General features: G+C 40.2%; 1 protein-coding gene across 1 annotated transcript in view; it reads right to left on the bottom strand.

The window, feature by feature from the left end:
* Window positions 1–2727: 2727 nt before the first annotated feature.
* SMURF2 (SMAD specific E3 ubiquitin protein ligase 2) overlaps window positions 2728–24961 on the bottom strand; it is a 39548-nt gene continuing 17314 nt past the window's right edge. Inside the window, exons 6-20 of the mRNA XM_010078603.1 lie at window positions 22328–22412; window positions 20931–21014; window positions 19364–19566; window positions 19109–19193; window positions 16235–16393; window positions 11698–11908; window positions 10081–10184; window positions 8473–8587; window positions 7844–8022; window positions 7225–7362; window positions 6863–6983; window positions 5243–5444; window positions 4287–4295; window positions 3114–3189; window positions 2728–2827 (exon numbers count right to left, since the gene is read on the bottom strand). Of these exons, the coding sequence (XP_010076905.1) occupies window positions 2728–2827; window positions 3114–3189; window positions 4287–4295; window positions 5243–5444; window positions 6863–6983; window positions 7225–7362; window positions 7844–8022; window positions 8473–8587; window positions 10081–10184; window positions 11698–11908; window positions 16235–16393; window positions 19109–19193; window positions 19364–19566; window positions 20931–21014; window positions 22328–22412 (1871 nt within the window). The remainder of the gene's footprint in view (window positions 2828–3113; window positions 3190–4286; window positions 4296–5242; window positions 5445–6862; window positions 6984–7224; window positions 7363–7843; window positions 8023–8472; window positions 8588–10080; window positions 10185–11697; window positions 11909–16234; window positions 16394–19108; window positions 19194–19363; window positions 19567–20930; window positions 21015–22327; window positions 22413–24961) is intronic.

The raw sequence follows: 24961 nt of genomic DNA on the forward strand, positions 1-24961 counted from the left end.
CTCTCAGTCATTGTGAAGGTAGGAAAGGCACTCAAAATACTTGGTATATTCATCCTCATCTGTCAGCTATGGAAAGTCGAATGTAGATTTATCTAGTTTTGCCTATAATATATTAAATTTACAATATTTATCTGTGGCCTTTAAAAAAAAAATTCTCTATGCCATACCAAAATGTTTGGTAACAGACGTACTGCTAAGGCTGCTGTGAAAACAGATGGTGCTTATCAGCTGCTCTAGAGCCTGTATTCTGCAGAGCTCATCTCCTCCCTCCTCCAAAATGCTTTTATGACGTAAGGGTGGCTGTAACTGTGTGTTCAATAAATCTACCAGCCTAAGTGGGCTGAGAGCGAGAAGGTTCCTGGGAGGTGGGTGCAGATGGTGTGGTCAGGAGACACTACAGAGACGGTCTCGCAGGAGGGGAGCTGCCTGGTGCGAAGGGAACAGCAGCACACCTTCCCCCTTCAATCACCCAACAGAGTCCTGACCTCTCCCCAGGGCTGGAGCAAATGGGATTTTACACTTTCCATGTTTCACGACCAGGGAGGCTGCAGCCACAGCCTGAGCAAGAGCAGGGGGGAGGAAAAAAAATTCACTTACACATTCCTGTGAACAGTGGTCAGAAGAACCTGTCTGTACATAGCAATTCACACCATACCTCAAAACTTGCAGGGGTGAGGAGAGGTTTTGGGAGTGTCTAAAGCAGTGGTCCCAACCACAGGCAGCAGTACTGAATTAAGACACACGCTGGGCAACAACCTACTTTGCTCTCTCCCAGGAAACCCAGACAAGCCGTGAATCAGGGATCCCGACTGTAGCTGGAGAGGCACCAGCCATTTGATGCGAGTGCAATAGTCCCTTGAAATGAAGGAAAAAAGGGTCTGACACATTTCAAACCTGGCTGTCAAAGCACGTTTCTTGGCTTTATGTTTCCATCCCTAAGTAGCCTCCTCTCTGCAGCCAGCCCAGAATGGGAAGCAAGTCTCTTAGAACAAACCTTCCAGCAACAGCTGTACAAAAAAAATAATCAAACGAACATGTGGATTTGGCTCACCAGCTTCTTACCACAATTCTACAAAAGTAGTCCATTGCCCACTATTCTAATACACAACATCCAGTAGTAGTTTACTCACTGTGGCAGTCAGATTTGGCAGAACAAAACTGAGTTCAAGCTCCACGGAGCAGACAGAAGATTAGCCAGCTCACTGTGGGACTTACACTGCAAAAATGGAACAGCTGCTTACGTCCCATTCTTTTAGCATTTTCCATACCCTTGACTTTCTTCTCATTGGCAGTGTAAAAATAGTGCAGATTTGATGATTAATTGTAACCCAAGTTAAAAAACACAACACTGATTGGAAAAAAAAAAAAAAAAGCTACCTATTCCAAATGTTCTCAGCGCTGAGAGGAGAATGCCACCGTCTCTTGAGCAGAGTGATTTATCTACACACCACGAGCAGATCACACATAACTGAGAATCTCCAAACTAACGTCAAAGTTCTGTTCCCTCTACTGGTAGTGCATTTTATTCCCCTTTGAAGAGATCAACCCATGTTATAATTCATATATATACTTACTTCCATCCCTACAATCAATAAATTATGTGCTTTTAAAACCTCATTTTCGAAGCACATTACACATATTTCAGTTAATACACCATTTTTCCTTAGCTGTAACTTAAACCCACATGTCATGAGCAGCTAGATAAAGATTACAACATGTTTTACCTGATAAATCTTTAGCATCAACAAATACACAATGTGATTTGGCTGCATTCAAACAAACTTTGGTTGACTGGACAGGATGGGTTCTGAAATGAACTGCTGACAGGCTTGTGCTGTCAAATATCACCTCATCAGCATTGCTTAAAAAGTTGAAAAATGCAGTGTTTAAAGTCAAAAGCAACAAAAAATACTCTTGACAGACTTGTTATAAAAAAATGCTGTTTTAAAAAAATCAAAACACCTACTGTTCATTAAAAAAGGTCTATTCCACGTGTTCACACAAGTACTGTACCAAATACAGTATGTGTCACTCGCACTAAAAATTTTGTTTCAGGAATCTGACAAGTGATATAAATAGAACCCCAAAACATTGTATTTGTAATTCATGCTTGAAAAATATAAAAAAGTCCCCTGTGGTAACATTTAAGTTGAATTTACATTGCAGAATATACTGTTTTACTATAAGAAAATGCAGTTAACATGTAAGTGGCTTTAATTAAAAAGATTAATGATTCTTTCAGCCAATTTTATGCAAAGTTAGAATAATCCAAAATATTTTTTCCAAAAATAGCAGGTATAGATGCTGTTCAGTATCATACATTTAAAACAGGCTGAAATGTGACTTGTACCGACTGCTGAAGTTGTGTCTTGGTATCTGAGAATAGAAATCAGGTAGGCAAATATAATAGGTTACCTTTTACAAAAATAGTAGTAGTCTTTAAGTATAGAATACTGCTTAACTGTTGAAATGTAGGAAAAGTCAGCATTCTGTATGTTCAAGATATTAGTTTTTAATAGCAGCTGAATGATCCCATGGCAGAACCACAGAACCTATTTTCTTGAAAAAAAAAAAAAAAAAATTCCAAAGTTGTCCTTTCCCTCCCAGTGTCCTAGTGTAGAAAAGGGAAAGTTTCCTGTATTTCAAGCATTTCTTGAGTCTTGGCTGAGGGAAGGGCTTTCTGGCTGACAGGAGTATAAATAGAGTCTCAGGTAAGCCTGTGAAGGGTCATTCCACAGCAAACCCACATGTTTCTTCAATGGCAGTTAGCAGCTTCTCGTATAGCTTCTCGTAGCTTTCGTAAGGAGGAATGTCTATTCGGTTAAAGCTGTGGACAGAAGGCAGAAGTTTCAGCGATCTGGAACTTTGAGCATCACCGAGCACAGTCCTGTTACACTTTATTTAACGTACTTGAAACACTGACAAAAGAATACTTCTCAAGGCCAACAGGGCTTCATATAAATAATATAAATCTCTAGTTTTCGCACCTTTACTACTCTGTAAAGGACACCATCTATTATGTCAGAAAAGGAGAAAGGAAAAAGAAGAAGAAGAAAAAAAAGACTGCTTAAAATTCAGAGATACATCATAATTAAGACCTGAAAAAGTCTTACCAGGTATGAGCTTTCGGCAAATTATTAGTGCTGGCATCAATCTGATGTATTGTAAATAGTCGTGGGCCTGCAGCACCTGAAAACCCAGAAAAGATCTCTGCTACTACTGTATTGCATAATATGAAGTGTCTTTGTTGCACTGCAACACCAACAAAAAATTAACTAAAACCACAAAAAGAGAGAAGTTGAAATCTTTAACAGGCAGGAAAAAAAAATTAAACCGAACTCACAGTGCTTATCGGAGCGACTCCTCCCCTCCACCCACCCCAATAACCATGCAGTTACTGAAACCATTGAAGGATAAACAAGAAGGAAGCACTGATAAGGAAGAATACCTGTTTTACACAGTGCACTATGTAATTCTAAAAGTTTTTAATTTAAATCCTCTTGCACTTCCTAGAGAACAAAACTTATGCAGCCGTACCTGTCCCCAGTTTGTAACAGGTCTCGAGTAGTGGCCAAGTCCATTCAAATTCTATAGAAGAGTCACAATACCAACTTCCTATAATTTTGTTTAATTAATTTTCTTAATTAATTTAGTTAAATTAAAATTTCTTCACTGAAAGAGTGCTCAGGCATTGGAACAGGCTGCCCAGGGCAGTGGTGGAGTCACCGTCCCTGGAGGGGTTCAAGAAACGTGTGGATGTGGTGCTGAGGGACGTGGGTTAGTGGGTTGGGTGGTGGTGGGTTGGACTTGATGATCCTCGAGGTCTTTTCCAACCTTAACGATTCTATGATCTGACTTTACAGAGATTCCCTTAAACTCTCTGCTAAAGAAAAAAGCCTGCAGCACAGCAGTCTTTTAGACTTACATGCTGAAGATTTCCCAAAGAGGTTACAAATGCCCTAACCTTAGAAAAACCTCAATTCTTGAGCAGACAGACACTCAAGAACACAATCCCCAGGGTCAGTCTTTCTCGTGGGGACTCTGCTGTTAAACAAGAACGTGAGCTTGGTGGGCTGTGCCAGGACAACTTGGTCTAAGTCTGACAACCTTCATGTTCCGATCAGTAGGAAAGCAGGTTCCCTCTGCTCACAGGACACTTGTTTCACAGTACGGACACAGCAGAACTCGCAGCACAGATGAAGTTATCTGCTGTTACTTCCATCACCATTCTCCACACACTCGCTCCGCTACACTAACAGTGCATCAGTGGTAGGGTTAATAATTACCTGTAACTCCTCTGAGGTGGTTAACGGTTACACGCTTTGCCTGAACAAGCCCCCCCACTCTCTGCACTGGTATTTAAACACAAGTATCATATGCTGCTTACAGTAGCTGGGGTCTCAAACTCAGTATTCCTGAGCTTGAACATTTTATAACTCAAGAACAGAGGAAAAAGAAAACAAGGGCTTCTATCCTGTAACGAAGGGATAATGAAGAAGAAACGGATTTCGAGAGCAACTGGCTTTAGTACATGGCAGCTGTTCCCATCGCATTTGTGTGCTGCTGGAATCTTCTACCTGTTGAAATGGTCGATGTTTCCCCCCGGCAGTTTTCTCCCACCTTGTGGGAGGGTGAATTGTTGAAGTTTCCCCCCGGTAGTTTTCTCCCACCTTGTGGGAGGGTGAAACAGGGTAACGTGTGTTGGCAGAGCAGCACGGGCTGCAGCCAGAGCTGCTGCGAGAGAGACCAGAGCTTCCACCAGGCTCAGAAGCCAGGCGGGTAATTAAGGTGATTGTTTCTGACGCCAGGGCTGTCTGTGACTGTGCTGCTCTTACAATAAAAGTAGCATTAGGAAGTGGCTCTGCTGTCAGAACCGCAAGAACACGGCACGTTGGCGTTTTCTGGCCCCAGAGCTGTACAGGTGATGAGGGTTTGTAAAAGACAAATGAAAAAGCAGGATGCCAGAAAACACAGGAGAACCCACTAAGATCTCTGCTGATCAGAGCTTCTTGCTAGAGAAGCAAGCGCGTAACTGAAACAAAAGAGCTCTGTACAGATAAATAAAAAGGTAATAAACACACACAGAAGACTATTTGTGATTGTTATTCATCAGAGCATTAACAATCGCTCTTGAAGCCACAGTGCAGCCAGCCAGCATAATTTTCAGCGCATGTTTCTGTGATGTGTCTCCTACAGCTTCCTCCAAGCACAGGCGCTCGCAGTGGCTTGTGGAGAACGTTACCTTGTAGTGCCTTGAAGCCCTGCAGAGGCACTCGGGATGAGCCAGTCACAAACTGGAGAAGCCGTGCTCTCCTCTCTTCATCAAAAAACTCCACAGCTTTCCAGAACCATTTCACGATGTTGCTGTCTGGGGTACAGTGTTTTAACCTCGTATTTGCCTTCCAGTCATTAACATCAATTTTTCCCAGTCCACAAATGATGAGCTGTAAATTTAAAATATAATGAAATATTTCATCATTGATCAACATAAAAATGGGTTTGGAGCTAGCCAAATGATGAATAACTGATTCTGAAAAATCAACATATTTTATACCAAAGGCAAATTACAACCTCCTACTAATCTTAAGCAATGCAGAAATAGAACTTTTTTTTTTAATCTTACCTTTGTACACAAGACAGTTCTTAAATAGCCTCAATTCAAATTAAAAAAAAAAAATCTACCATTTCATAAGCTTATATTAAAGTGTCTTGACCTGTCATCAAATAACCGAAGCACAGATTCTACCCATGTGTGAAAGCACATGCAGAATTCACATCTGAACTCCTGATTTCTTTCCAGAGCACAGCTAAGGGTGTAGTTTGGCTGGTCCGACTCTGGACGGCCAAAAGTAATCTCGTTCTTGTCATACCATCTGTGTAACACAATCAGACTTCTTTCCTGAGGAAGAGCTTTCAGCATTTCTAAAACGGAGACCCAGAAGGGATCAGTTTAAGCTTAACAGGGATATGATTATGAAGACATTTGCTTGTGACTAAGAACATCGGACCTTCCCCTTTCTTATTCTGCATCTGCACCATGATCCCGGGTTAACGGCATGGCTGGCTCAGTGGTGTCGGATGAGAACACTCAGGATAAAAGAAGAGCAATCACTGACATTCGAGTGCAGTGAACAGAGGAAACCATGAATAATTCACCTTGTGGCCATTTTATACAGCTAAAGCCTCAGCTCCACAGCTAACAGACTGTATATTAGATTTCAGTTTTAAAACAAGCTTGGGATCTGTGGGATTTGCCTTGAGAGGATATTGCTTGGATGCCCATCTTGACATGTTGTAGCACATTTATGGGTGACAGCACCTTTCCTTGTGCTGTATTTACAGGGCCAGTTCAGTCTGGCACAACTCAGCTCTGCAAAACCACAGAGCTGCCTGACACGACAGTCAGTGCAGGGCGCTGGGAGGGCTGGGAGGTGAAAGGGAGACAGACAATTCTCCTGGCAGCACTGAATTTAATATCGTGAAAGCGCACCGTGATAAACGTGCACCACCAGCTCTGCTGGAGCAACGCTCTCTGAAACAACCTGAGGTCCCTGCAGACACTTCTCAGTGGGTTCGGCGGGGTTTGCAGGTACAGGAGAGGGGCTCCTCTTCCACCACCACTTCTGCAGTTGTGATGAAATGTCACCTTGAGAAACACTCTCGCAGCTCTCAGTGGAAGGCACACAGTCCCAGTGACTCTGTGACCCGGTAACCCCTCACACTGACGGTATTTCTTGTAACCGCGCACCTGCAAACCCCCGCAGCACTGGGGACACAGCTTCGCATGTTACTCAGTCTCAGAAGAACGCCTGGGGCTTTCATTGTTACACTTGACGACATAACCTAACGCTGGTGTACTGACCTCTAACTCTTTCTCATCAAATGTCTTCAGCAGATGTTGCGGGATTACTTCATTAAATCCCTTCTGTAGAGCCAGAAACTGAGCTTCAATTCCTCGTAAAAATCGCCAGTTTACATAAAGTCTGCAAGCAAGTGCAAATTGGTTTTGTGAAAGATGTATTCAAATAGAATAAACCTGCAATTTATCCAGCCAAAAAGAAAGAAAAAAAAAAAAAAGGGCCTTACTGACAAGAATACACACACCACCACCATCACACCACCACTGAGGAAAAAACCCAATAACACAACACTATCAATTACTTCAAATAAGTTCCTCCCCACTATGAGGAACATAAAAAAACTTTGCAACAGGTATTGACGTACCTGACATACTCCTTTTTGTTCTCCTCTGTCACAGGGATGCTTTTGCCATTGGGTTTCAGTTCGTGTTGAATAATTTCCCCGTATGCATTGTGTTCGACACAAAACGTATGGTCCAAGACTCCCGTGATATCATTCTCACTGGGGGAAAGAAACAAGCAAGTGACTCAGTGAAAATACATTCTACAAATACATTACAGCCAAAATAGATCTGACAGACATCACAGCTGAGTTTTTCAAAAGCATTTCTAATTACTTCTTGGAAATAAAAGGTGAACATTCATTTTTACTATGTTATACTTTAAACCCATGATCAAAGGTTCACTGTTATATTTTAGTAACATTTTACTCTTAATGATAGGCAAAATTAATAAATTAAAATTTATGACCTGAGCACTTTACAGCTCAGTAACCATTTCTCTCCCCCCTGCTCCCCAAATTTGAATACCCTGAGCATCTTAAGCCTTAAGGAAGCTGAATTGTACAAGAAAGATTTTTCTTAAATCTGCCTGAGGAGGAAATCAAAATACACTTAATTCCTTTTCACCTGGATTTAGGAACATTATCACATGCTAACCGAGACAGAACGCTAACGTTACAAGACACAATACACAGTACATACAGGATCCAGACTAAGCTGTTATGAAGATCAGGGTCAACCAATTCCATATCATCCAACGTAATTGGCTTCCCTAGCAACTGCTTATAGAAAGGCAACGTAAAGCCCCCATCAATATAGTGTCCGTGAAACACAGCCATCCCCATTATCCGTCCAACAAAATGGAAATACGACAAGTGTTCCTAGAATAGAAAGAAGAGACTAAGCCATTCGGCTAAGTAAGACCTGCAGGTTATATCTGCTGAATACGAAATAAAATTTCAATAGAAATAAAAAAAAAAAAAAAAGAAAACCAAAACAAACCTGAAAACACATCCAGAGCTTTTGTTTTGTGTTTTTATACCCAGCACACTGAGTATATTGCTTCCAGTCTAGAAGTTTTACTACTAAGAATCAAAATAAACTTAATTTCTCCCAAAGGAAACATAAATTGAGATCTTACAGAAAATTAAGAACACATTTGAGAAGTTTCTTTGATCAGTAGTAAAAAGAAATTATCATATTATTGCACAAATCCAGTCTCTAGCAATACTAACGTGAGAATTAGGTTCCTGAGTCTAGAACTCTCTGCAGATGTATTTAATTTCTACTCACAAAACGATCATTTACAGAACTCATGTTACCAGCCGTACCGGGTTGACTGCAGAGTCTGGGTTGATTTGCAGTGTATAGATATCATCTCGGGAATATTGGAAGAGACCATAATATGGATTCAACATTTCGTGTGATAACAGATAGAGCCACTCCCTGAAGAAAATAAAATGACATATTATGTACTTTAGACAAATGCATTCCAACACTGAGAATCTTTTCAGAATAGTATGGTTTTTAAATCTTGTTGTTAAACACAAACAGGAAGGAAGCTACCCCTGAGCGTGCTTAGATAAGACTGAAATCAGAATTATTTTTACTGGCTTAGTAACTGCACAGCACCCGACAGCTGACGTATTTCCCAGCTTTCCAAGATTTTCCGCCAGGTTACCTATTTCCAAGAGAGTTTCTGGCTGTGATTCTCCTTCACCCATCAAGACAAGACACTACGTGTTCTACTGACTCTGCTACAGAGATGTTCGAGTCAAAGCTTTCAACATAAACTGTCTACAGGTAACAGATATATTTAGTTACAACTGTAATTACATGTTCACAAACCAGTAAATAATGGTCTAAGGATTGGGAAAACCACAGCGCTTCCTAGCTTGGTTTTGTGTTCGTGTATGGAAGATGGCAAAGGCTCCACAGCATACAGACTAGAAACAAAACCCGTGCCCAAAGACACCAGCAGATACTTTGGAAACCAGTGCGCAGTAACATCTGTAACTGCTTTAGTTTGAACGCTATTATCATCATCAAACAATTAATAGTAATTGATTCAACAAGACTGTTTACTCCTTATGGCTAATTACCATGTTAAAATATTTTGGACTGGGTTAAGTGAAAACCCCAGGTGGCCGTTTGCAAACTCCTGACGACACCCATAACCTGCCAGCCCCGTCCCAGACACCACCCACAGATGCAGAAGATGGGCTGTTTGGGAGCATCGTCCCTATTTTGAAATGAATACTAATGTCAAAAAAATGCAATGCAACGCAAACAGCGAACACTCCTAAATGAGTCAACACTCAGTTAGAGAGAGCAGATCCACACGCCAGAGGTGGGGAATATTTTCAGTGAAGTAAACCAACATCTGTGCAATTCTCGTACTAGCACTGTCTGAAAATGTGAAGAATATCTTCATACAATCGATGTCACTTTTTATAATCAAGTGAAAAATAACCTCAGACTATTGGTAGATTTTAGCTGCCTACTAACTGCTAGTTTTTAACATTTTGCTTCAAACAATAGCGGGAATTTGCAATAAAGCATATTTTTTGATCAAAGTTCTGCCACAAAGCCAAGTATTTAGTGGTGTAAATTCTCAAATACCCAAGCTTTACTAACCAAAGAAAAACATGGTAATTTCAATAGATACCAAAAGCTTGTCTCACATAGATGATAGATGTCTGATGCGATCTGTAACATGCATTTTGAATTATTTCCAATAAATTCGTTCTCTTTTGATGCAGTTTTTTCCTTTAAAAGACTATCTGAAAATATACATTCTTCTGACATGCAATTTGTTACATAAATAAATATAAATAAGACTAAATAAACAGGGCTTATAGAGGGCTGGTTTTGGATTCAAAGCACAGGTGTAGCTGGTGGGGTTGGGGTGCGGGGAAAGAGACAGAAGGACTGTTTACCTGGCAACACCTCCATAATCGAGGCCCTCCTCCCCACGAAATTTTATCATTAACCGTTTCCACAGGTCTTTTGGCCTCATCTTCATGACCTGCCTGTAGGATTCCTGTAAACACATAACACTTGGTTAACTGCTACTTACAGACAAGAAGCTAATACTGGTTGTTAGAAATGGAGTCTCAGACTCCAAGTCCAAAGGGGACACTACTAAAGGGGATGCTATTTTCCTAGATACTAACCGGTTTCTCAAATCACAGACTGTTACTTAGTTTTCTACAAATGTGGTAGCACTTGTTAAATGAAACAGATACGTGAGAAGAACCACCTTCCCTTCGATTTCCAGAGGTGCACAGTGCTCAGAACATTCTCTCATTCTCATATAACTTATAAAAAATTAAAATCTGTGTCAATAAACTTTTGTTTTGCATAAAGGCTCACAATTTTTGCAGTCTGAAAAGCCAACAGTGGAGCTTCTACTCTGGGTGTAACACAGGTGCAAACCTTCAAGAAGCATCTTAAGAACAGAAGCATCAATACCATCCCCGTAAATCTACAAAATTATTCCTCTATCAGTAACACTTCACCAAGTAAACAGAAAAAGAAAGCTGAAAGAGGCAAAACTAAAGCTATTTTTTTAAAAGAAATTAAACCAAAAAAGTCTACTTTGTATTTATGTCCAGTGCCCCAGTCTTTGGCTTTGCAGTAGAGAAGAGGGAGGTGTGCCTGGACCCCAGTTTTCAGAACAAGAACATCATAATTCTCACTGCTGTACAGCAGCCTTTCCCCCCCTCTCCTTTTTTATCTGATTATGAAGTGATTTGACTGTCTCCAAAGGGAAGACCAACACAAATCTTTCTTGGCTGGAAAAACTGTGACAACGCAGTGGGGCTGTCAAGTTTGTGGGTGGGGTAAAAATGCAGCAGGGATGGGTGGGATGGGTGACAGTTCTCAAGAAAACAGACTGTTCTCCAGAAAAAGCCAATGAACTATAACTGCGTTTAATCAATTCAGCACAATTATTCTGCTGAGTAATGTCACAAAATAAAATGCAGACATCCCACTGTGGGTATCTCTGGTCATTCAGAAGCATAGACAATTCATAAAATTAGTCTGATTCTGAATTTAAAAAAAAAAAATCAACCTGAATTGAGACAGATGCTAAGTAATCCAAACTCTAAAGATGAATGCTGTTCAATAGCAATTTTACTTGAGTTACAATAGATCAAACATCATTAATAATAGTTTAGTTTTCAATTTGTAACGTTCCTTCTACACCAGACATCAGTGTTCTGATATTCAAGGAAGAAGCGAGACGGTATCTCCAGATACATGGAGCGCTCGGACTCCTTCCTCAGCCCTGACACAGTCTGTACATCTCCAGCCACAGGGAAAGCTTTCCTCACTTTTCTTCTTCTCTACAGCATAAATACATTTACTTTAAGCACACAACTGTTCTTAACATCCCCTTGAAATGCTTCCTTTTCCCACTCACCGCCGGTAAAATTCCAGCTTTATCTCCAGACTCCAAGATCTCATCTAACTGAATGACTTCAGGCGGGTATGAACAACCCTCCTCCCCTTCCCTCAGCGTTCAGAAACGGGTCAAATTCTCAAATTACCTCAAAAATCTCCTCCCTGGAGACCTCAATACGACAATGGCCAGCTTGAGGTTGCTGCTGTGAGAGCTCTTGCCTCAGGATCTTGAGCTTCTGCACGAGGTCTCGCTTGTACCTCGGCACGGTCAGGCACTCGGCCTCGTCTGGAAGCTGGCACAGGGACACTACCTGCGGCTGCTGCTGGTGCTGCTGGTCCTTCAGTTGATTCTGGCGGCTAGAAACAAACACAGCTGTTTGCAGATATTCAAGTCATACATCCCCTCTTTTCTTCAGATGTTTCTTAAAAGTTAAATCTGTAACTAAGCTACTTTCAGTTTACTATGATTATTTCTGTGATTACGCTAAAAATGTCCGGGTGCAGTGGAAAATAAATTCAGAGAGATTTTATCCTGACTAGAGACACATGCTTCGGTCTTTCCTGGCAACTATCAGTTGTTTTTAGGGTTTGTTATTTCTATTACACTAGATGTAAAAGGCTCAGCACTACATAGGAAGGTATTATCCCTATTATTATACAAATATAAATAATATCCTATTATTTCACTACTAAGCTGCTGACACCGAATTTCTCAGATACCATTTCCATCTTTCCTTTGCGTGTTTTGCCTTCCTCCATTTTAAAATTCAGGGATCTGCCAACCGCTATGCCTCTAATCTACGGTCAATACCATCGTCTGTTTGAAATGGCTTGTCTGAAAAAGAGTGAGCTTACAGAAAGATGTTTGTGCTGGCAGCCTGGCAGGGACCGTGTCCCTTGTACCTGGCCTAGTCTGGACCACAGGAATGCGGGAGTTCGCATGGAGCTAATTGGCACAGATAAACAAGTATTTTTACTAGCAATTCGGAGAGATTTTGTAAATCTAACTTCTTACTAGGAAAAGTAAATTAATCACGTTGCAGGGATGTCCCCTCTCATGTCGTTGCGTGTACGCAGTAAATGGATATTTTTATAGCTTCTTAGCATGGCATTTCCAAACAACACAGGAGAAAAGTCAGATTGTACCTAAACCATGAGAAAAATATCTGCGTGGAACACAAGAGAGTACCCGAGATTTACTGGCTAAATAAGAAAGCTTACAATTCAGAATGTGTTCCAGTGGATTGGTAATAATTAAGTGGAGTTTTTTCAACATCAAAGACCAAAAAAATATTAGATGGAACCAAACACAGGTTGAATAAATTTTAAAATTTCAGCCTGTTGTGTGTTTTGAAACAAGGCTGTCCTGGCCAGCCCCAACTCACCTCCAGCGGGCTTTCACCACAGGAACACCCAGAATTGGCCATTAAAAAAGGGGTGGGGGTGCTCCCAGCTTGCCTGGTGGTCCTGACAGCTATGCTGTTATTTGCAAACCTTCCATTTAAAGCCATTTTGCACAAACCAGCCTCAAGGGAAGCTAACTCCAGGCGACCAGGAAATCTTTATCTTGAGTCTTACAAGCACAAGATTTAGCAATGGCACACACTGTGGGTCACTTCAGCAATAACTCAAAGCTTCATATTAATAATAATATCTCTTTACTCCTGGGCTCTAGGGAGGGAATAATTCACAGAAATCCCACTTTGTTACTATGCCCCAGGATGCAGAACTTCAGAAGTTAGCTTAATGGATTTTGTTAGTTTCACTGTGATTTGTTGTTTGGGGGTCTTTTTGGTTTTGTGGGTTTTTTTGTTTTTTTTTTTTTCAATAAGGCTACCTTTACTTTATTCTCAAGCTGATCACATTGGTCTTACAACAAACTACAGTTATTTTAAGTCATTCCTGAGAAACCAAGTCATTCCAATAATTCAGAGACACACACTCGATGTGGTTCCAGAGTATGGCTCTATGTCACTTGTGCTATGCGCATGGTAAATTCTTTTCACTTGTCATTAGTATTAAATATGAACCTCAATTAAAGGGTTATTTACTTGACATACAAATTAAAACAAAATAATTGTTCTACCTTATGAACTTTCTAATTCCATAAGGATAAACGTGAAAATATTATTTGTATCTGCCTACCAGAGAAGGTTATAACTATATATTGAAGTGAGTAACATGCATACGACCTTGAAGTCCCCTAAACACAAAGCCAGCCAATACCAGTCTTACAGAAAACGTCATCTCTGAAATGAGCATGAATTTACCATCTACGCATCAAATTAAACCAATCTAAAATAGGGCAGTACTAGGAGGAGAAAAATAAAATGCCATCCTCCATATCAGACTAAAAATAATCAGTGCAGTATTAGCTAAACAATCTGCAGTGCTTAAAGTAATTAAATCTAATTTCTTAGTTTGTTTTCACAGCTGAATGGCTATGCTTGACTCTGTACAGTGCTTTAAGGATATAGCTAAGTACTTGTCAGGTGTCATAACTATCAAGACCTATCACAAACTCTTGGCCAATATTTTAAAACAGAATTGGTAACAAGTTTGATTATTGTCATAACTTACAGTGTCATCACTGGAAGAACAATCTGCTCTACTCAGCTCGATAGAAAAGTCAGTATCACTGAGAGCAAACTTTTTATTCTGCCTTTGAACCTACATCTCTATCACACCCATCCCACCCAAATACTCAACTTATTTCTCAGATAATTTACAAAGTGACAGGCCTAAGGCAAACTACTATTTTTTTTTTTTTTTAAAAAAAAAGAACAAATAATGAAGGGGCTGATGACAGGCCTAAGGCAAACTACTTTTTTTTTTAAAAAAAAAAAAAGAACAAATAATGAAGGGGCTGGGGGGGTGCTTTCACATATCCTGTTTGGTGCAACAAAGAATAAACACCAGAAAAGATTTATCAGGCAGCAGACTTTACTGATGACACTGTTGGTTGAATTTCTGAAATCCCTCCCTAATAAAAGACAGATGTACAAATTAAAAACTTAAGCACACTGTATTAGTACTTTAAGTTTAAAGAAATGCAAAATGGTTCCATGATTCTAGAACTTGAAAGTCAAACTGGGTTTTCCAGATAACAAGCTAGTTATGTATCTGTCTTCCACAATACATGTAGAACTAGCCACTATGACCCTACTGCCATTTAAAAATAAATCTGCCTGTGAAGGGCAGTTTTTCAAATACGGTCCAGTTAACTCAGTTTTCTACAGGTCAAGAATTGCACTGGTGTAGCTAAGAGGGTCTGAAGGTTTCCTTCCTTTTTAATGCAATGAACTTTTCTGTGTTTCAAACACGAACATGCTACTCCACTGGTAAATTTTTTTCAAGATCATGTTCATTTGAAACTACCAACCTAAATCCAGCTAAAATTAGTAGCGATTTCTTTGTTTTAATTATAAACAAAAAAAAAAGCCAAAAGCATCAGGATGATGGCAGCTTACTAAAGTTCTCTAACATACATGTACATAACCAATGATTTCTCTAAAGAAAATACTTATTTGTCAGTCTTCAGACTCTTCTCCCTCTCGGGGCATTAAGTTCAAATGTATATTGGGCAGACACAGGCTAGCCAGCTTTTATGTATTACACAAAAGATATGTTGACCTCCTGGATATTACTTTCCATTCCTCGGTTTTGTCTTTTCAGTGCTTGTTCCCATTATTCTATCCTTCAGCTTTTCTTCCCAATGATTCACTTCCTTAAAAGGACTATTTCTCCTACTCACTCCTTGCCCAGGGCTGCAGGGCTTTCTATCTGACCAGCTCTTCATTGTTTCTTCCACTTAACACCTACTCAATACTTCACAGGTGTTTCCCAAGAGTATTAAAACGTGTTAGTAGGAGAAACAAGAGTGTCAAACTCCCAAATACCTTGGACAAACTCATAGCCATGTCTACACAAAATAAAAGAAATGTTTGTTTGCTTTTTGGTTTCCATTTTTAGTAGAAAATCCCCCAGTGTGGAATGAGCGCTTAGGGAATAAAAACAAGAGCCAGAATCCTTTTGAGTTTCCCTTTCTCTTTTAAAAAATGCAATATAAAAATGTGCTATGAGAACACTAAGGTAAAGAAAAAAAATACAGTTCCTATTTCGTTTTATTCTTTTGGCAACAAATCTGATTGGGTTCTTACTTTGAGAACATCTCAACTAGTCTTACTCTTAAACTGAAGACAGGACCTGAATTATTTATCCTTTACACCAGGGCACTTGTGCACCCTGCCTTAACTCACAGTGTTTCGTACCACTGGCTATTGAATGCAGCCTCGTATTTTAAAAGAAATAGTGAGTGACTTAAAAGTAATATGATGTATAAAGGAAAGGAAAGAAAGTGTCTCTCTTGCAGTTAGAAAACATTCTAAGAGCCAATCTTTTCCACCAGACAGCACCTGCTTCCCCCCCTGCTGCCCCAACTCCCAGCATCACAACAGCCACATTCCTGCCTAAATGCTGGTAGAGATTCTGTTTTTTCAAGAACAGCCAAACCTGTCATCTTTGCTGTGTAACAGAGTAGGTTGGTGGTGTGTTACAAAACTATATGTTAAATACTACTGGATGGCAAAATAAATCTTGCTATAGCTATAGAAACTAGCACCCCTCAAGAGTCACTTTCTTTCCTCTATTACTCTCAACAAGTGCCGGAGACTTCAGACTTACTTTAAGACTAAATGCAAGTTAGCAGATAGCCGTGGATCTGTAAACTGCGTTGTCCTGTTGTTATGGTCAACAAAATAAACTCTGCCTGTTGCTGTATTTCGGATCTCCCATCCAGGAGGCAGTGGACCAAGCTCTTCACAATTGATGTTGCTAAGATCCCTGTGAAAACAAACATAAAATGAAAAATACCTCAGCATTTGGCCTCCGAGCCAAGCAAGCGTAAATGTAACAGAACAATTCCATGAAGCCTGAGAAAATGTATTGTTTCAGAAACTTGATCTGTTCAGCTGGAATCTCTACTCCCAAAGTGCAAGCCCACCAAAGAAAAAACACACGCCCCAGAATACATGCCATAAGGAAAAAAATTCTTATCAAATAGCCTTCGTTTTTACAAACTAACCTCAGATGTTCAATTAATACAGGCTTAAAACAAAAATAAAACCATTGCCGTATTTGCCAAGATGGAATTGCAGTTCTACACCAATTCTGACAGAAAACATTTTAAAAACAACATTAGTCATGTAAGGAACTCTGAATCACACTTTAAGAACTCCTACAAAACAAAACTATACTTCTGAAGAGTTACACTTTCCATGAAGAATTACACACGGGATACACGCGTATGCCACAGGAGGTTTTGCCCCCAAGTCCCAAGTGCTAGTGGGAAGCAAACGGCTCTCTAAGAAAATATTTCAAATAAAATATTATATGAACAATGACTCAGCTCTGCACTGAGCAATGCAGAGATAGCTGAATGGCTCTCAGGAAAAGTCTGCTGAAATTAGGAAGATGTAGATTCATTCCAGAGGTTCACTAAAAACAAATACTAGTCTTCAAAAATGTTCACTTACTGATTTTTTCATGTACATAATTCACACCTCGGATACCTCACACTGTCAAGTGCAGCTTTTTTTAAAGGTGTAAGTTTTCAGACCTCCCAGTATGAAGTGAGTCGAGGGGAGGAAAGAGCCAAGGGGCAGAGTGGCTGAAAAGGTGCCAGCTGCAGGGACTCCAAAGGCTGAGAAGCCAGTAATGGAAATCCAAGGCTCTGGAATCAAACTTCTGCTGATGTTACCCATGCACATGCTGCTAAATTATGAACTAAATGACTGTGGCACATCAGCATGAAAATACAATATTTCTTAGAAATGACATCAACTCTATCCTCACGCAAACACATTTTGTTCTCAGAGACGCTGGTGCAGTTTCTGCTGCCACACCCACGAGCGGTGCTAACTCAGATTCCACACAAAACTATTACACCACAAACCCAAGGATTAGATCTTCATATAGTTTTTTTAGAGGAGTCTAGTTTCTCATTGTGTATAATATGCAAGTCACAGCCTTCCTAATGCACAACTGCCGGCTGCATCACACCCTCGAGCCTACACATAATGCATCCAAGTATATTCTTGTACCACAAAAGTAGTAATTAAAAAGAAGTTAATTCAAAAACACAATGAAGTTATGGCTATGAGGCACTGGAACCTTCCCAGGATACCCAAAATCCATTTCCATGGGAATGAACAGCAGCAGCGACTGACAAAGTTGTTACAATTCTCATAAATAATTGCACACACCATTTTACACCACCATCCACAGACCTGAGGCGGTAATAATTTTCAGTAGGATTTCTTGTTTTTTTTTAAAAAACAATCAGAAGCTAACAATAATTTCTGTTATCCTTCTTTCCTTTCAAACACATCAGAAATAATCATGTGTACAATCGTGTACAATATGTACACGCGTATCGCGTAAATAAGGGCACTAAACTAAAAGGACACTTCAGATTTATTTTCTCTTAAGTACTGAAAATAGCAGTTTGTGTATTTGACTCACAGGTCTGTCCCTCTCAGCTTCCCTAACTGTTTGCCTCTCTCTCCCAAATTCATTCCCATTTATACGCTGCTGATGAGATGCTTGAACACACATATGATTGCTCTAGGAATATCCATGTTAGAGCATTATAAAGAAAATAAATATTAATTTCTGCTCTGTAACAGCAAAACTGCTGTAAAAAAGCCCGTGCGTTTTACATGTTTGCTACCACACTCAAATGTAGAATAACTCCTTTTTTTTTTTTTTCCCCCTTCCTTTTTTAAAAAAACCCCAACATCCTGGCACTGCAAACACAGCTCACCATTTCAGCTTCCAGGCTTTTTGTGACCCAGTGACTCCAATCAGTTTCTTCAAAATGCACCAAGTTTCCCATTCCGTCAGTAAATTACGTTTGGTAGTCTGTGCATGGCACAGTAATTCCCACAGACAAGTAAATTTAAACTAATCCAATGATAAGACTGTAGTTCCCTACAAACTGTGTGTGTCTAAACATACAAGGGGCATCCACTAGGTTTTCCAGGTTTTCCCCTTTGTCTGCTCCTCCATCAGAACCCATCACATTTGTCTAGCCTGTTTGTCACAAAGTTTGTTCTTCATAAATATACGCTGCCAGTTTCTCAGGTCCTGTTAACTTCCAAAGCCTGGACTAAAAACCAAAACCAACGCAGTTTTCACTGAAGTATCTCGATAAATCTAAATGTTTGCAAGTGCTTAGATCCTACTTTTTGTTTCATTATTTTACAGAATATTAAATCCTGGACTTGGCTATAATTCATATGCAAGATGTAGCATCAGTTAACTACCCCTGTTCTCACAACAGTGCTTGATTAATTTCTTGATTTTCCATCTTTGCATTAAAATAACAACTTGAAGAACTGAGGAAGAGAGATTAATTTATTTTGATGAATGTCTTGTTAAAACGATACATTAGGGGCCAAGAGTCATAAATATAATATTAGACAGGGAAACTCTAAGGAGAGTACTGCTTAAACTATTTTGATATGACACCTTAAGGATACTTCCATTGTTTCTTACCTAGGTACTCTCGGATCATGCCACGTGCTAACACCAGTCTGAGTATGCAGAAAATAGACCTGACCTTGCTGAGTCGTCCTTTGCTCTGTGAAATCAAGACAAATTAATAAGAACAAAAAATGCAATTAAAAAACCTTACAAAGAGTGATTTCCCCAAACTAAGGAATCAAAAGGATCTGGCATACAAGGAGAAGACACAACCCATTTTCCCAGTTTCTTGGGAGACCTACAATTAAAAAATTTTAATTTGCATACCATATCCTTCAGGTAAGTCGGGAGGAGTGTGCAAGTGTGTCCTGCTCATGTAATTTCTGTGCCTCTGTGACCTGACTCTCCTCTCTGCCAGCCGGGGATCTGACGACTGCCCGCAGGTCGCACCGTTCGTTCCTGTAATTGGAGTGTTCTCGTCCACAAAACAGCTCAGCGGTCTGCCCGGACTGGAGTACTCTGACGCTGGCCTGTGGGGAGAAACATGAAAACTGCATCGCTGACGGGACACGGGGCTGCACAACGTGCTTTATGGAAGCTACACCTAAGGGCTCTCGGGAAACTTTTGTGGATGGCAGAACTGAGCAGTGGACTTGTCGAGCAGGATACCCGGACAAGGGGCAGAAAGCTCCTGTTCTGTGCTCACTGGTTCATCCCAGAGTAATTAGGAAACCTCCTCACCTGTCTTGGGGTCTGATCTGACAGTGTATGATGCTGCAAGATCAAGATCATACCAAGTGCTCACATGAGCAGTTCCCACCTTAAACTGAGTGCTGAGAGTAAAATTATTTTCTTTTTTTTTTTTTTAAATGAGCAGCATACAGCCCAAATTTTCTCACCTTGCCTTCATACACCTGAGAAGTGATCAGGCATTGTTATTCCTTCTAATTTTTAAGGAAGGTTATTAGGCAAGGATAGTGAAAAAGGGCTAAGATAAAAACCAGTTGCTCTTGAGACCTCAACTGCAAGAGGAAGACTGAATTATGTGGTTTTGTATCTCAATGTTGCTTTCAAAAGGATTTCAAAATGGGTTAAAAGGATTGATAAGGATGCAGGAAATCCCCAAAACAAATTACATATTTTGTATTTGTTTTTCTACTGTAATGTGTCTAGAGCTTAGAATAGGTATTTTAACATAGGAGGAAAAATACAGGTAGATAAATTAAAAAACTATTCAGTACCTTCACTCACTTGAAAACTGCAAATATGTATCAGAGCTGGCAGTGTTAACAGCACAGATTATTTTAGTTAAATATATCCATGCAGAGACTGGAATATATTTACTGAGGATAGAAGAGACAGGCTGCAGAAGAGTCTGAAAAAACATGCACTGACACTGTCTACAGTTCAGGTAACAGCAAAACTGGTTTGAGCAGCAGCTTCACAACACACATCTACGGTTATTAGAAAAGGTGACTGCAATGATTTCGAAATGTGCCCTGTAACCATCAGCTTCAGAAGTTCTGGATTACTGCGGACATTAGCATGTACATAGACAATGTCTGTCAGCTACTCCTCATCTCTTCTCTTAACGTCTTACAATTTCTGCACATTGTAATGTCTCTATTTACAGAGCTATACCATAGCAGCTCCACAAGAAACCAGAGATGCTAGTATTAGGGGAGGAAAAAAATCTAATCAGAATGATTCTTCCGAGTTAAATATAAGGCAGACTACAGGAACAGGATGTTAGAGGAAAAAGGCACACAGCGGTTGTAGAGTGTCTCAGAGGAATGCTGAATACTGTTAGAGCCACTTAGAATCGCTTGTGCTCAGTGCTCCTGGTCAGCAGGCAAACTTCATCACACGCACAGCTTCCTGAATTATTTCTTACCGTGTTGGTCGCTCCCACTGAGTTGTTCGTGTAATATGATTTAAATACTGGATCCTTCCAGAAGCAGTCCTCCGCTCCTCCCAGCTAGAATTCAGACATTGAGAGATAAGGCAATGAGTGGTATTTCCAGGAAACCAGGGCACAAAATGTTTCCAACATAAATGCCAACTCAGGAAGACTTACACTATTATGAATCATGTTAGCTGAACAAGGTAACAGGAAACAACCGAAAGTTCAACTCAGAATTTGTTTTCATATTCTTCCCTTGGAACCACACATAGAACGAACAATATCACACTTTCACGTTCAATAAATATTTGAATTCTAATTAAATACAAACAGCCATATAAAGAAACTTCCTGAAAACATCATGTTTAATAATGCATTTAACTTTTTGACCACTGATTCTAGTAAGTGCTTTCACAGCATCTTCACGCACTTGCTTTCATTAAAAAGTCACCCTCAAATAACAGGACCTTTTAATTATTGTTACTTTTGCATTCTAAAATACATAAGGCTATACTGCTAGCTTTGTGGTTACACAACTAATTAAGCAGTATTTATACAAGGAACATTTTGAAGTGAAAATTTAAAAGCACGTTCAAAAATGTTTTTTGACTTCTCCAGACTCCAAATTAACAAAAGAATGCTGTTTAGGACTTAGATGATCATTTACAGTTTAAAATTCATCATCTGAAAAATCAGTTTCTCCTGTCTTTACCTGCCAAGAATCACATTCAGAAGGTCTGTGTTTGCTCTGAAAGAGCTGATGACAGCACCAGAACCTAAACCAGAGCATTTTTCTGTATTCGCAAAACTGTTCTAGGTGTTAATGATGTCATTAACTCTCACAGGGACAAATCAAAATCCTAAACCCAGCCTTTGGCAGGTAAATACAGCAAGAACTCAGGCTCCATTACCTTTTCTCGTCACATTTTTTTTGCTATGATTTACAAGGAAGAAAAAGTGATCCATTTTTACAGTAGTGTGCACCTCTGCAGAGCGCTGCAGAAGACAGCCAGGCCCGTGCGTTCGCCACCTTGCTACAAACCTACTACATGGATGAAGTCAGTTTGCTGGCTGTGATTTAATGTTATACTAGTTTATCAGTTCTATAATTTGAAAGACACATGTTTTCTTAGACAAGAATATTTTTTAATGCATCTGCTCATATATGGCACATCCCATTTTTCAAGAAGAGACAAAACAAGGGTCAAACTATTAACTCTTCTCTGTATCCCAGCTGGCTTATCTCCTGCTTCTGAATTCAAAACTGTAGAACTCTGAGTGTGAGAATAAAAATATAAATTAAGCAATTTCTACACTGACTTCTCATTACTGCACAAGTCTATTGTATGAGCTGTATTTGTATTTACACCACAGTGATGTCAGCTTACCCATCGGGTAAATCGTTATCAAACAACCGACTGCAGTCCACAACTTGTCCTCCTGTGCCTATTCGGTCTCTGGACTGAAGACTTACTATTAAGATAATAAAAGAATTATTAAAAATATGACATCTGAATGCAAATTACAGTTATATTTGAAAGAGAAATGGTAAAACTTGGAGGACTAAGCTGAATGTTCTGGCTTTTTTTTCCTTCCCACGAATCAAAGGAAGTGATACAGAAGCAGTGTACGTTTTCATACACGCAATTCTCTATATATTAATTCAAAAAAGCTAGCTTGAAGAAGAATATGAGTGCAAGTTAAGGCAGAAAAAGAAGTTAACTCCGAAGCTGTCGTTAACTTTTCTCCAAACGAGACGGAGCGTGGCACAGCAGAGCTGCGTGGCTGGGCTGGCGGCAGCAGGGTGGCCAACCCCACGCGTGGCTGGGACAGCAAGCGGGACAGTGCTCCTGCCAGGCTCGCACTGCTAACGGGAGAACTGCTGGCAGAAAGACCTCAAAGAGATGCCGGTAGGTTTTTCACTCCTTATGTATTTTGTGTGTGCACGTGGGATTCAACACACGCACGCACACGCGCGCGCGCACAAAACCAGGCAGAACTGAACTGCTCGAAGCACTACACCTTTGGTTTCTTGTCTGCTTTCAAACACCAGTGGTAAGGAGCTAAATGCAACCCTCACGCGATGCAGTGCTCAGCACCCTGAGAAGCCCTTACAGTCCTCAGCAAAACTGTAGCCCTTTTTTTTAAATTAATTTTTTTTTACATGTTTTATTGTAATGGATATTTATGCCTGAAGCTTTTGTACTACAATTATGAAAACAAAGATTTTTGGGGCAGCTTTTGTTCCCAATATCATAATTTACAAGTGTCCAATCTGATAATTTATGAGACTTGTGTTCCTGTGGGGTTGGGATTTTATTTTTTTGTTTGTTTGTTTGCTTTGTTTTGCCTTTAACAATAAAACAATGACTTAAAAAAGCTAGATACGTGCTGCGGCACACATTTCTTGAGGAGGCACTAATGTACCTCTGGACAACTGTCTTCAAGTCCTATTTTTATATACGCAATGACATAAACTTTCAGACCTTAACCTAGACACAACCGAACTTCTGTCAGGATAACAAAGTTGAAAAAGATGTAGTAGCACTGGGAGTTTTTGCCAGTGTCCAAATTTTCAACAACAACATGTTCTGAAATTCAGGATTTTGGGCTTTCAACAGCCCAACCCAGGGAGCCCTGCAGTACCTGCCTGCCTTATTCCTAATCAAGATGAACTCCTTGTCTCCATGAACACTAACTTCCTAGAGCAAAAGACACCTTAAATTTACTTTCAACCAAACCAAAATCTTAGATGATGTATTTATTCTGCAACAAACCCACGCATTACAAGTTCACATTGTTGCGTGTAGGCAAGGTTTGGCAAGCAATACACACAGACAAAAATGAAACTGAACAAAGGCAATTACCTCCTCTTTGCCTACGTGAGGACCAAAATTTGTGCACGGCTTCATTTTGTAATGAGTAAGGACTCATTTCTTTTCTGCACCGCCACATCAGAAATAACATGGTGGCACAGAAGAGAGCTGCAAGAATAAGACACAGTTCAGGTGCCCTTTGCATCCACTACTCACAAGCGTCCCCTCTTCTTCCCCGCTTTGAAGATAACCCCAGATATTTAAGATAAAGATCCCCTTGCTCCCTGTCCCAAATTAGAAAGGCATATCCACTGCACTCTTGATTTGTAACTTGATCTGCTGAAGGTATCAATTACATTTTAATATTGTTTTCCAGTCTTGCAGAGCCTCTTAATTTAAGCCAGTTTATCACTAGAAGGACTGAGAGTACTTTTATAACTTATTTTGTCTTCTCACTCACTCTTGATCAAGATTTCTCCGCAATGCAACTACTGCAGCAGAATTACCTAGTTTTACTCGGGCCCATTCACCCATTCAACAATAGTGAAGAAAGATTAAAATATAAGGAGATTAATAATGACAATTTCAACTAAAAAAAAGACAGGAGTCCCTGGAATCTTACCAAGGATGCATTAAATTAAAAAACACAGCCATGATGGAGGAAACTCGACCTTTCTGATAACAGCGGAAAGCAGAACCTACAGATTTGTTCTCAGTCTCTGCCGTAACCTGACAAGCTGCGGTTTTTCCTGGGTTCAATACGCCAGCCAGCAGCTCCTGCTATTTAGGGCCAGCCCAGCAGCATGCCACAGGAATTAAAGCTGCGTTGGCGGTACCACTTTTCATGATCCCATCAGGTTCAGCCAACTGGTCAGTCTAGTTTATGCCACACCTCTGACTAGTTATCTCTGACAACTAGTTATCTGTGAAGTGTATTTGCCGTGCCCACACCGCACGGTACGCACGGTACGTGCCCCAGGCTTCCCATATGGAGACCCTTCTGGCTTTGGGGTGGGGTTTTGTGGGGTTTTTTTTCTTGTTTAATTACTGCTAGCGTTCTAGTCATGATGACAAGGATGCATACTGCATACTCTGGAGGGCAGCATGAGAGCACGTCACGCTGTGAGGGTACAGTCCCTGACAGTGCCATGTCTGAAGGACCGCTGGGGCAGAGCACAGCTCTGCTGCCTGGAGGAGACCCTGAGC

Source organism: Pterocles gutturalis, unplaced genomic scaffold, assembly GCF_000699245.1.
Source record: "Pterocles gutturalis isolate BGI_N339 unplaced genomic scaffold, ASM69924v1 scaffold5941, whole genome shotgun sequence".
Lineage (NCBI taxonomy): Eukaryota > Metazoa > Chordata > Aves > Pterocliformes > Pteroclidae > Pterocles > Pterocles gutturalis.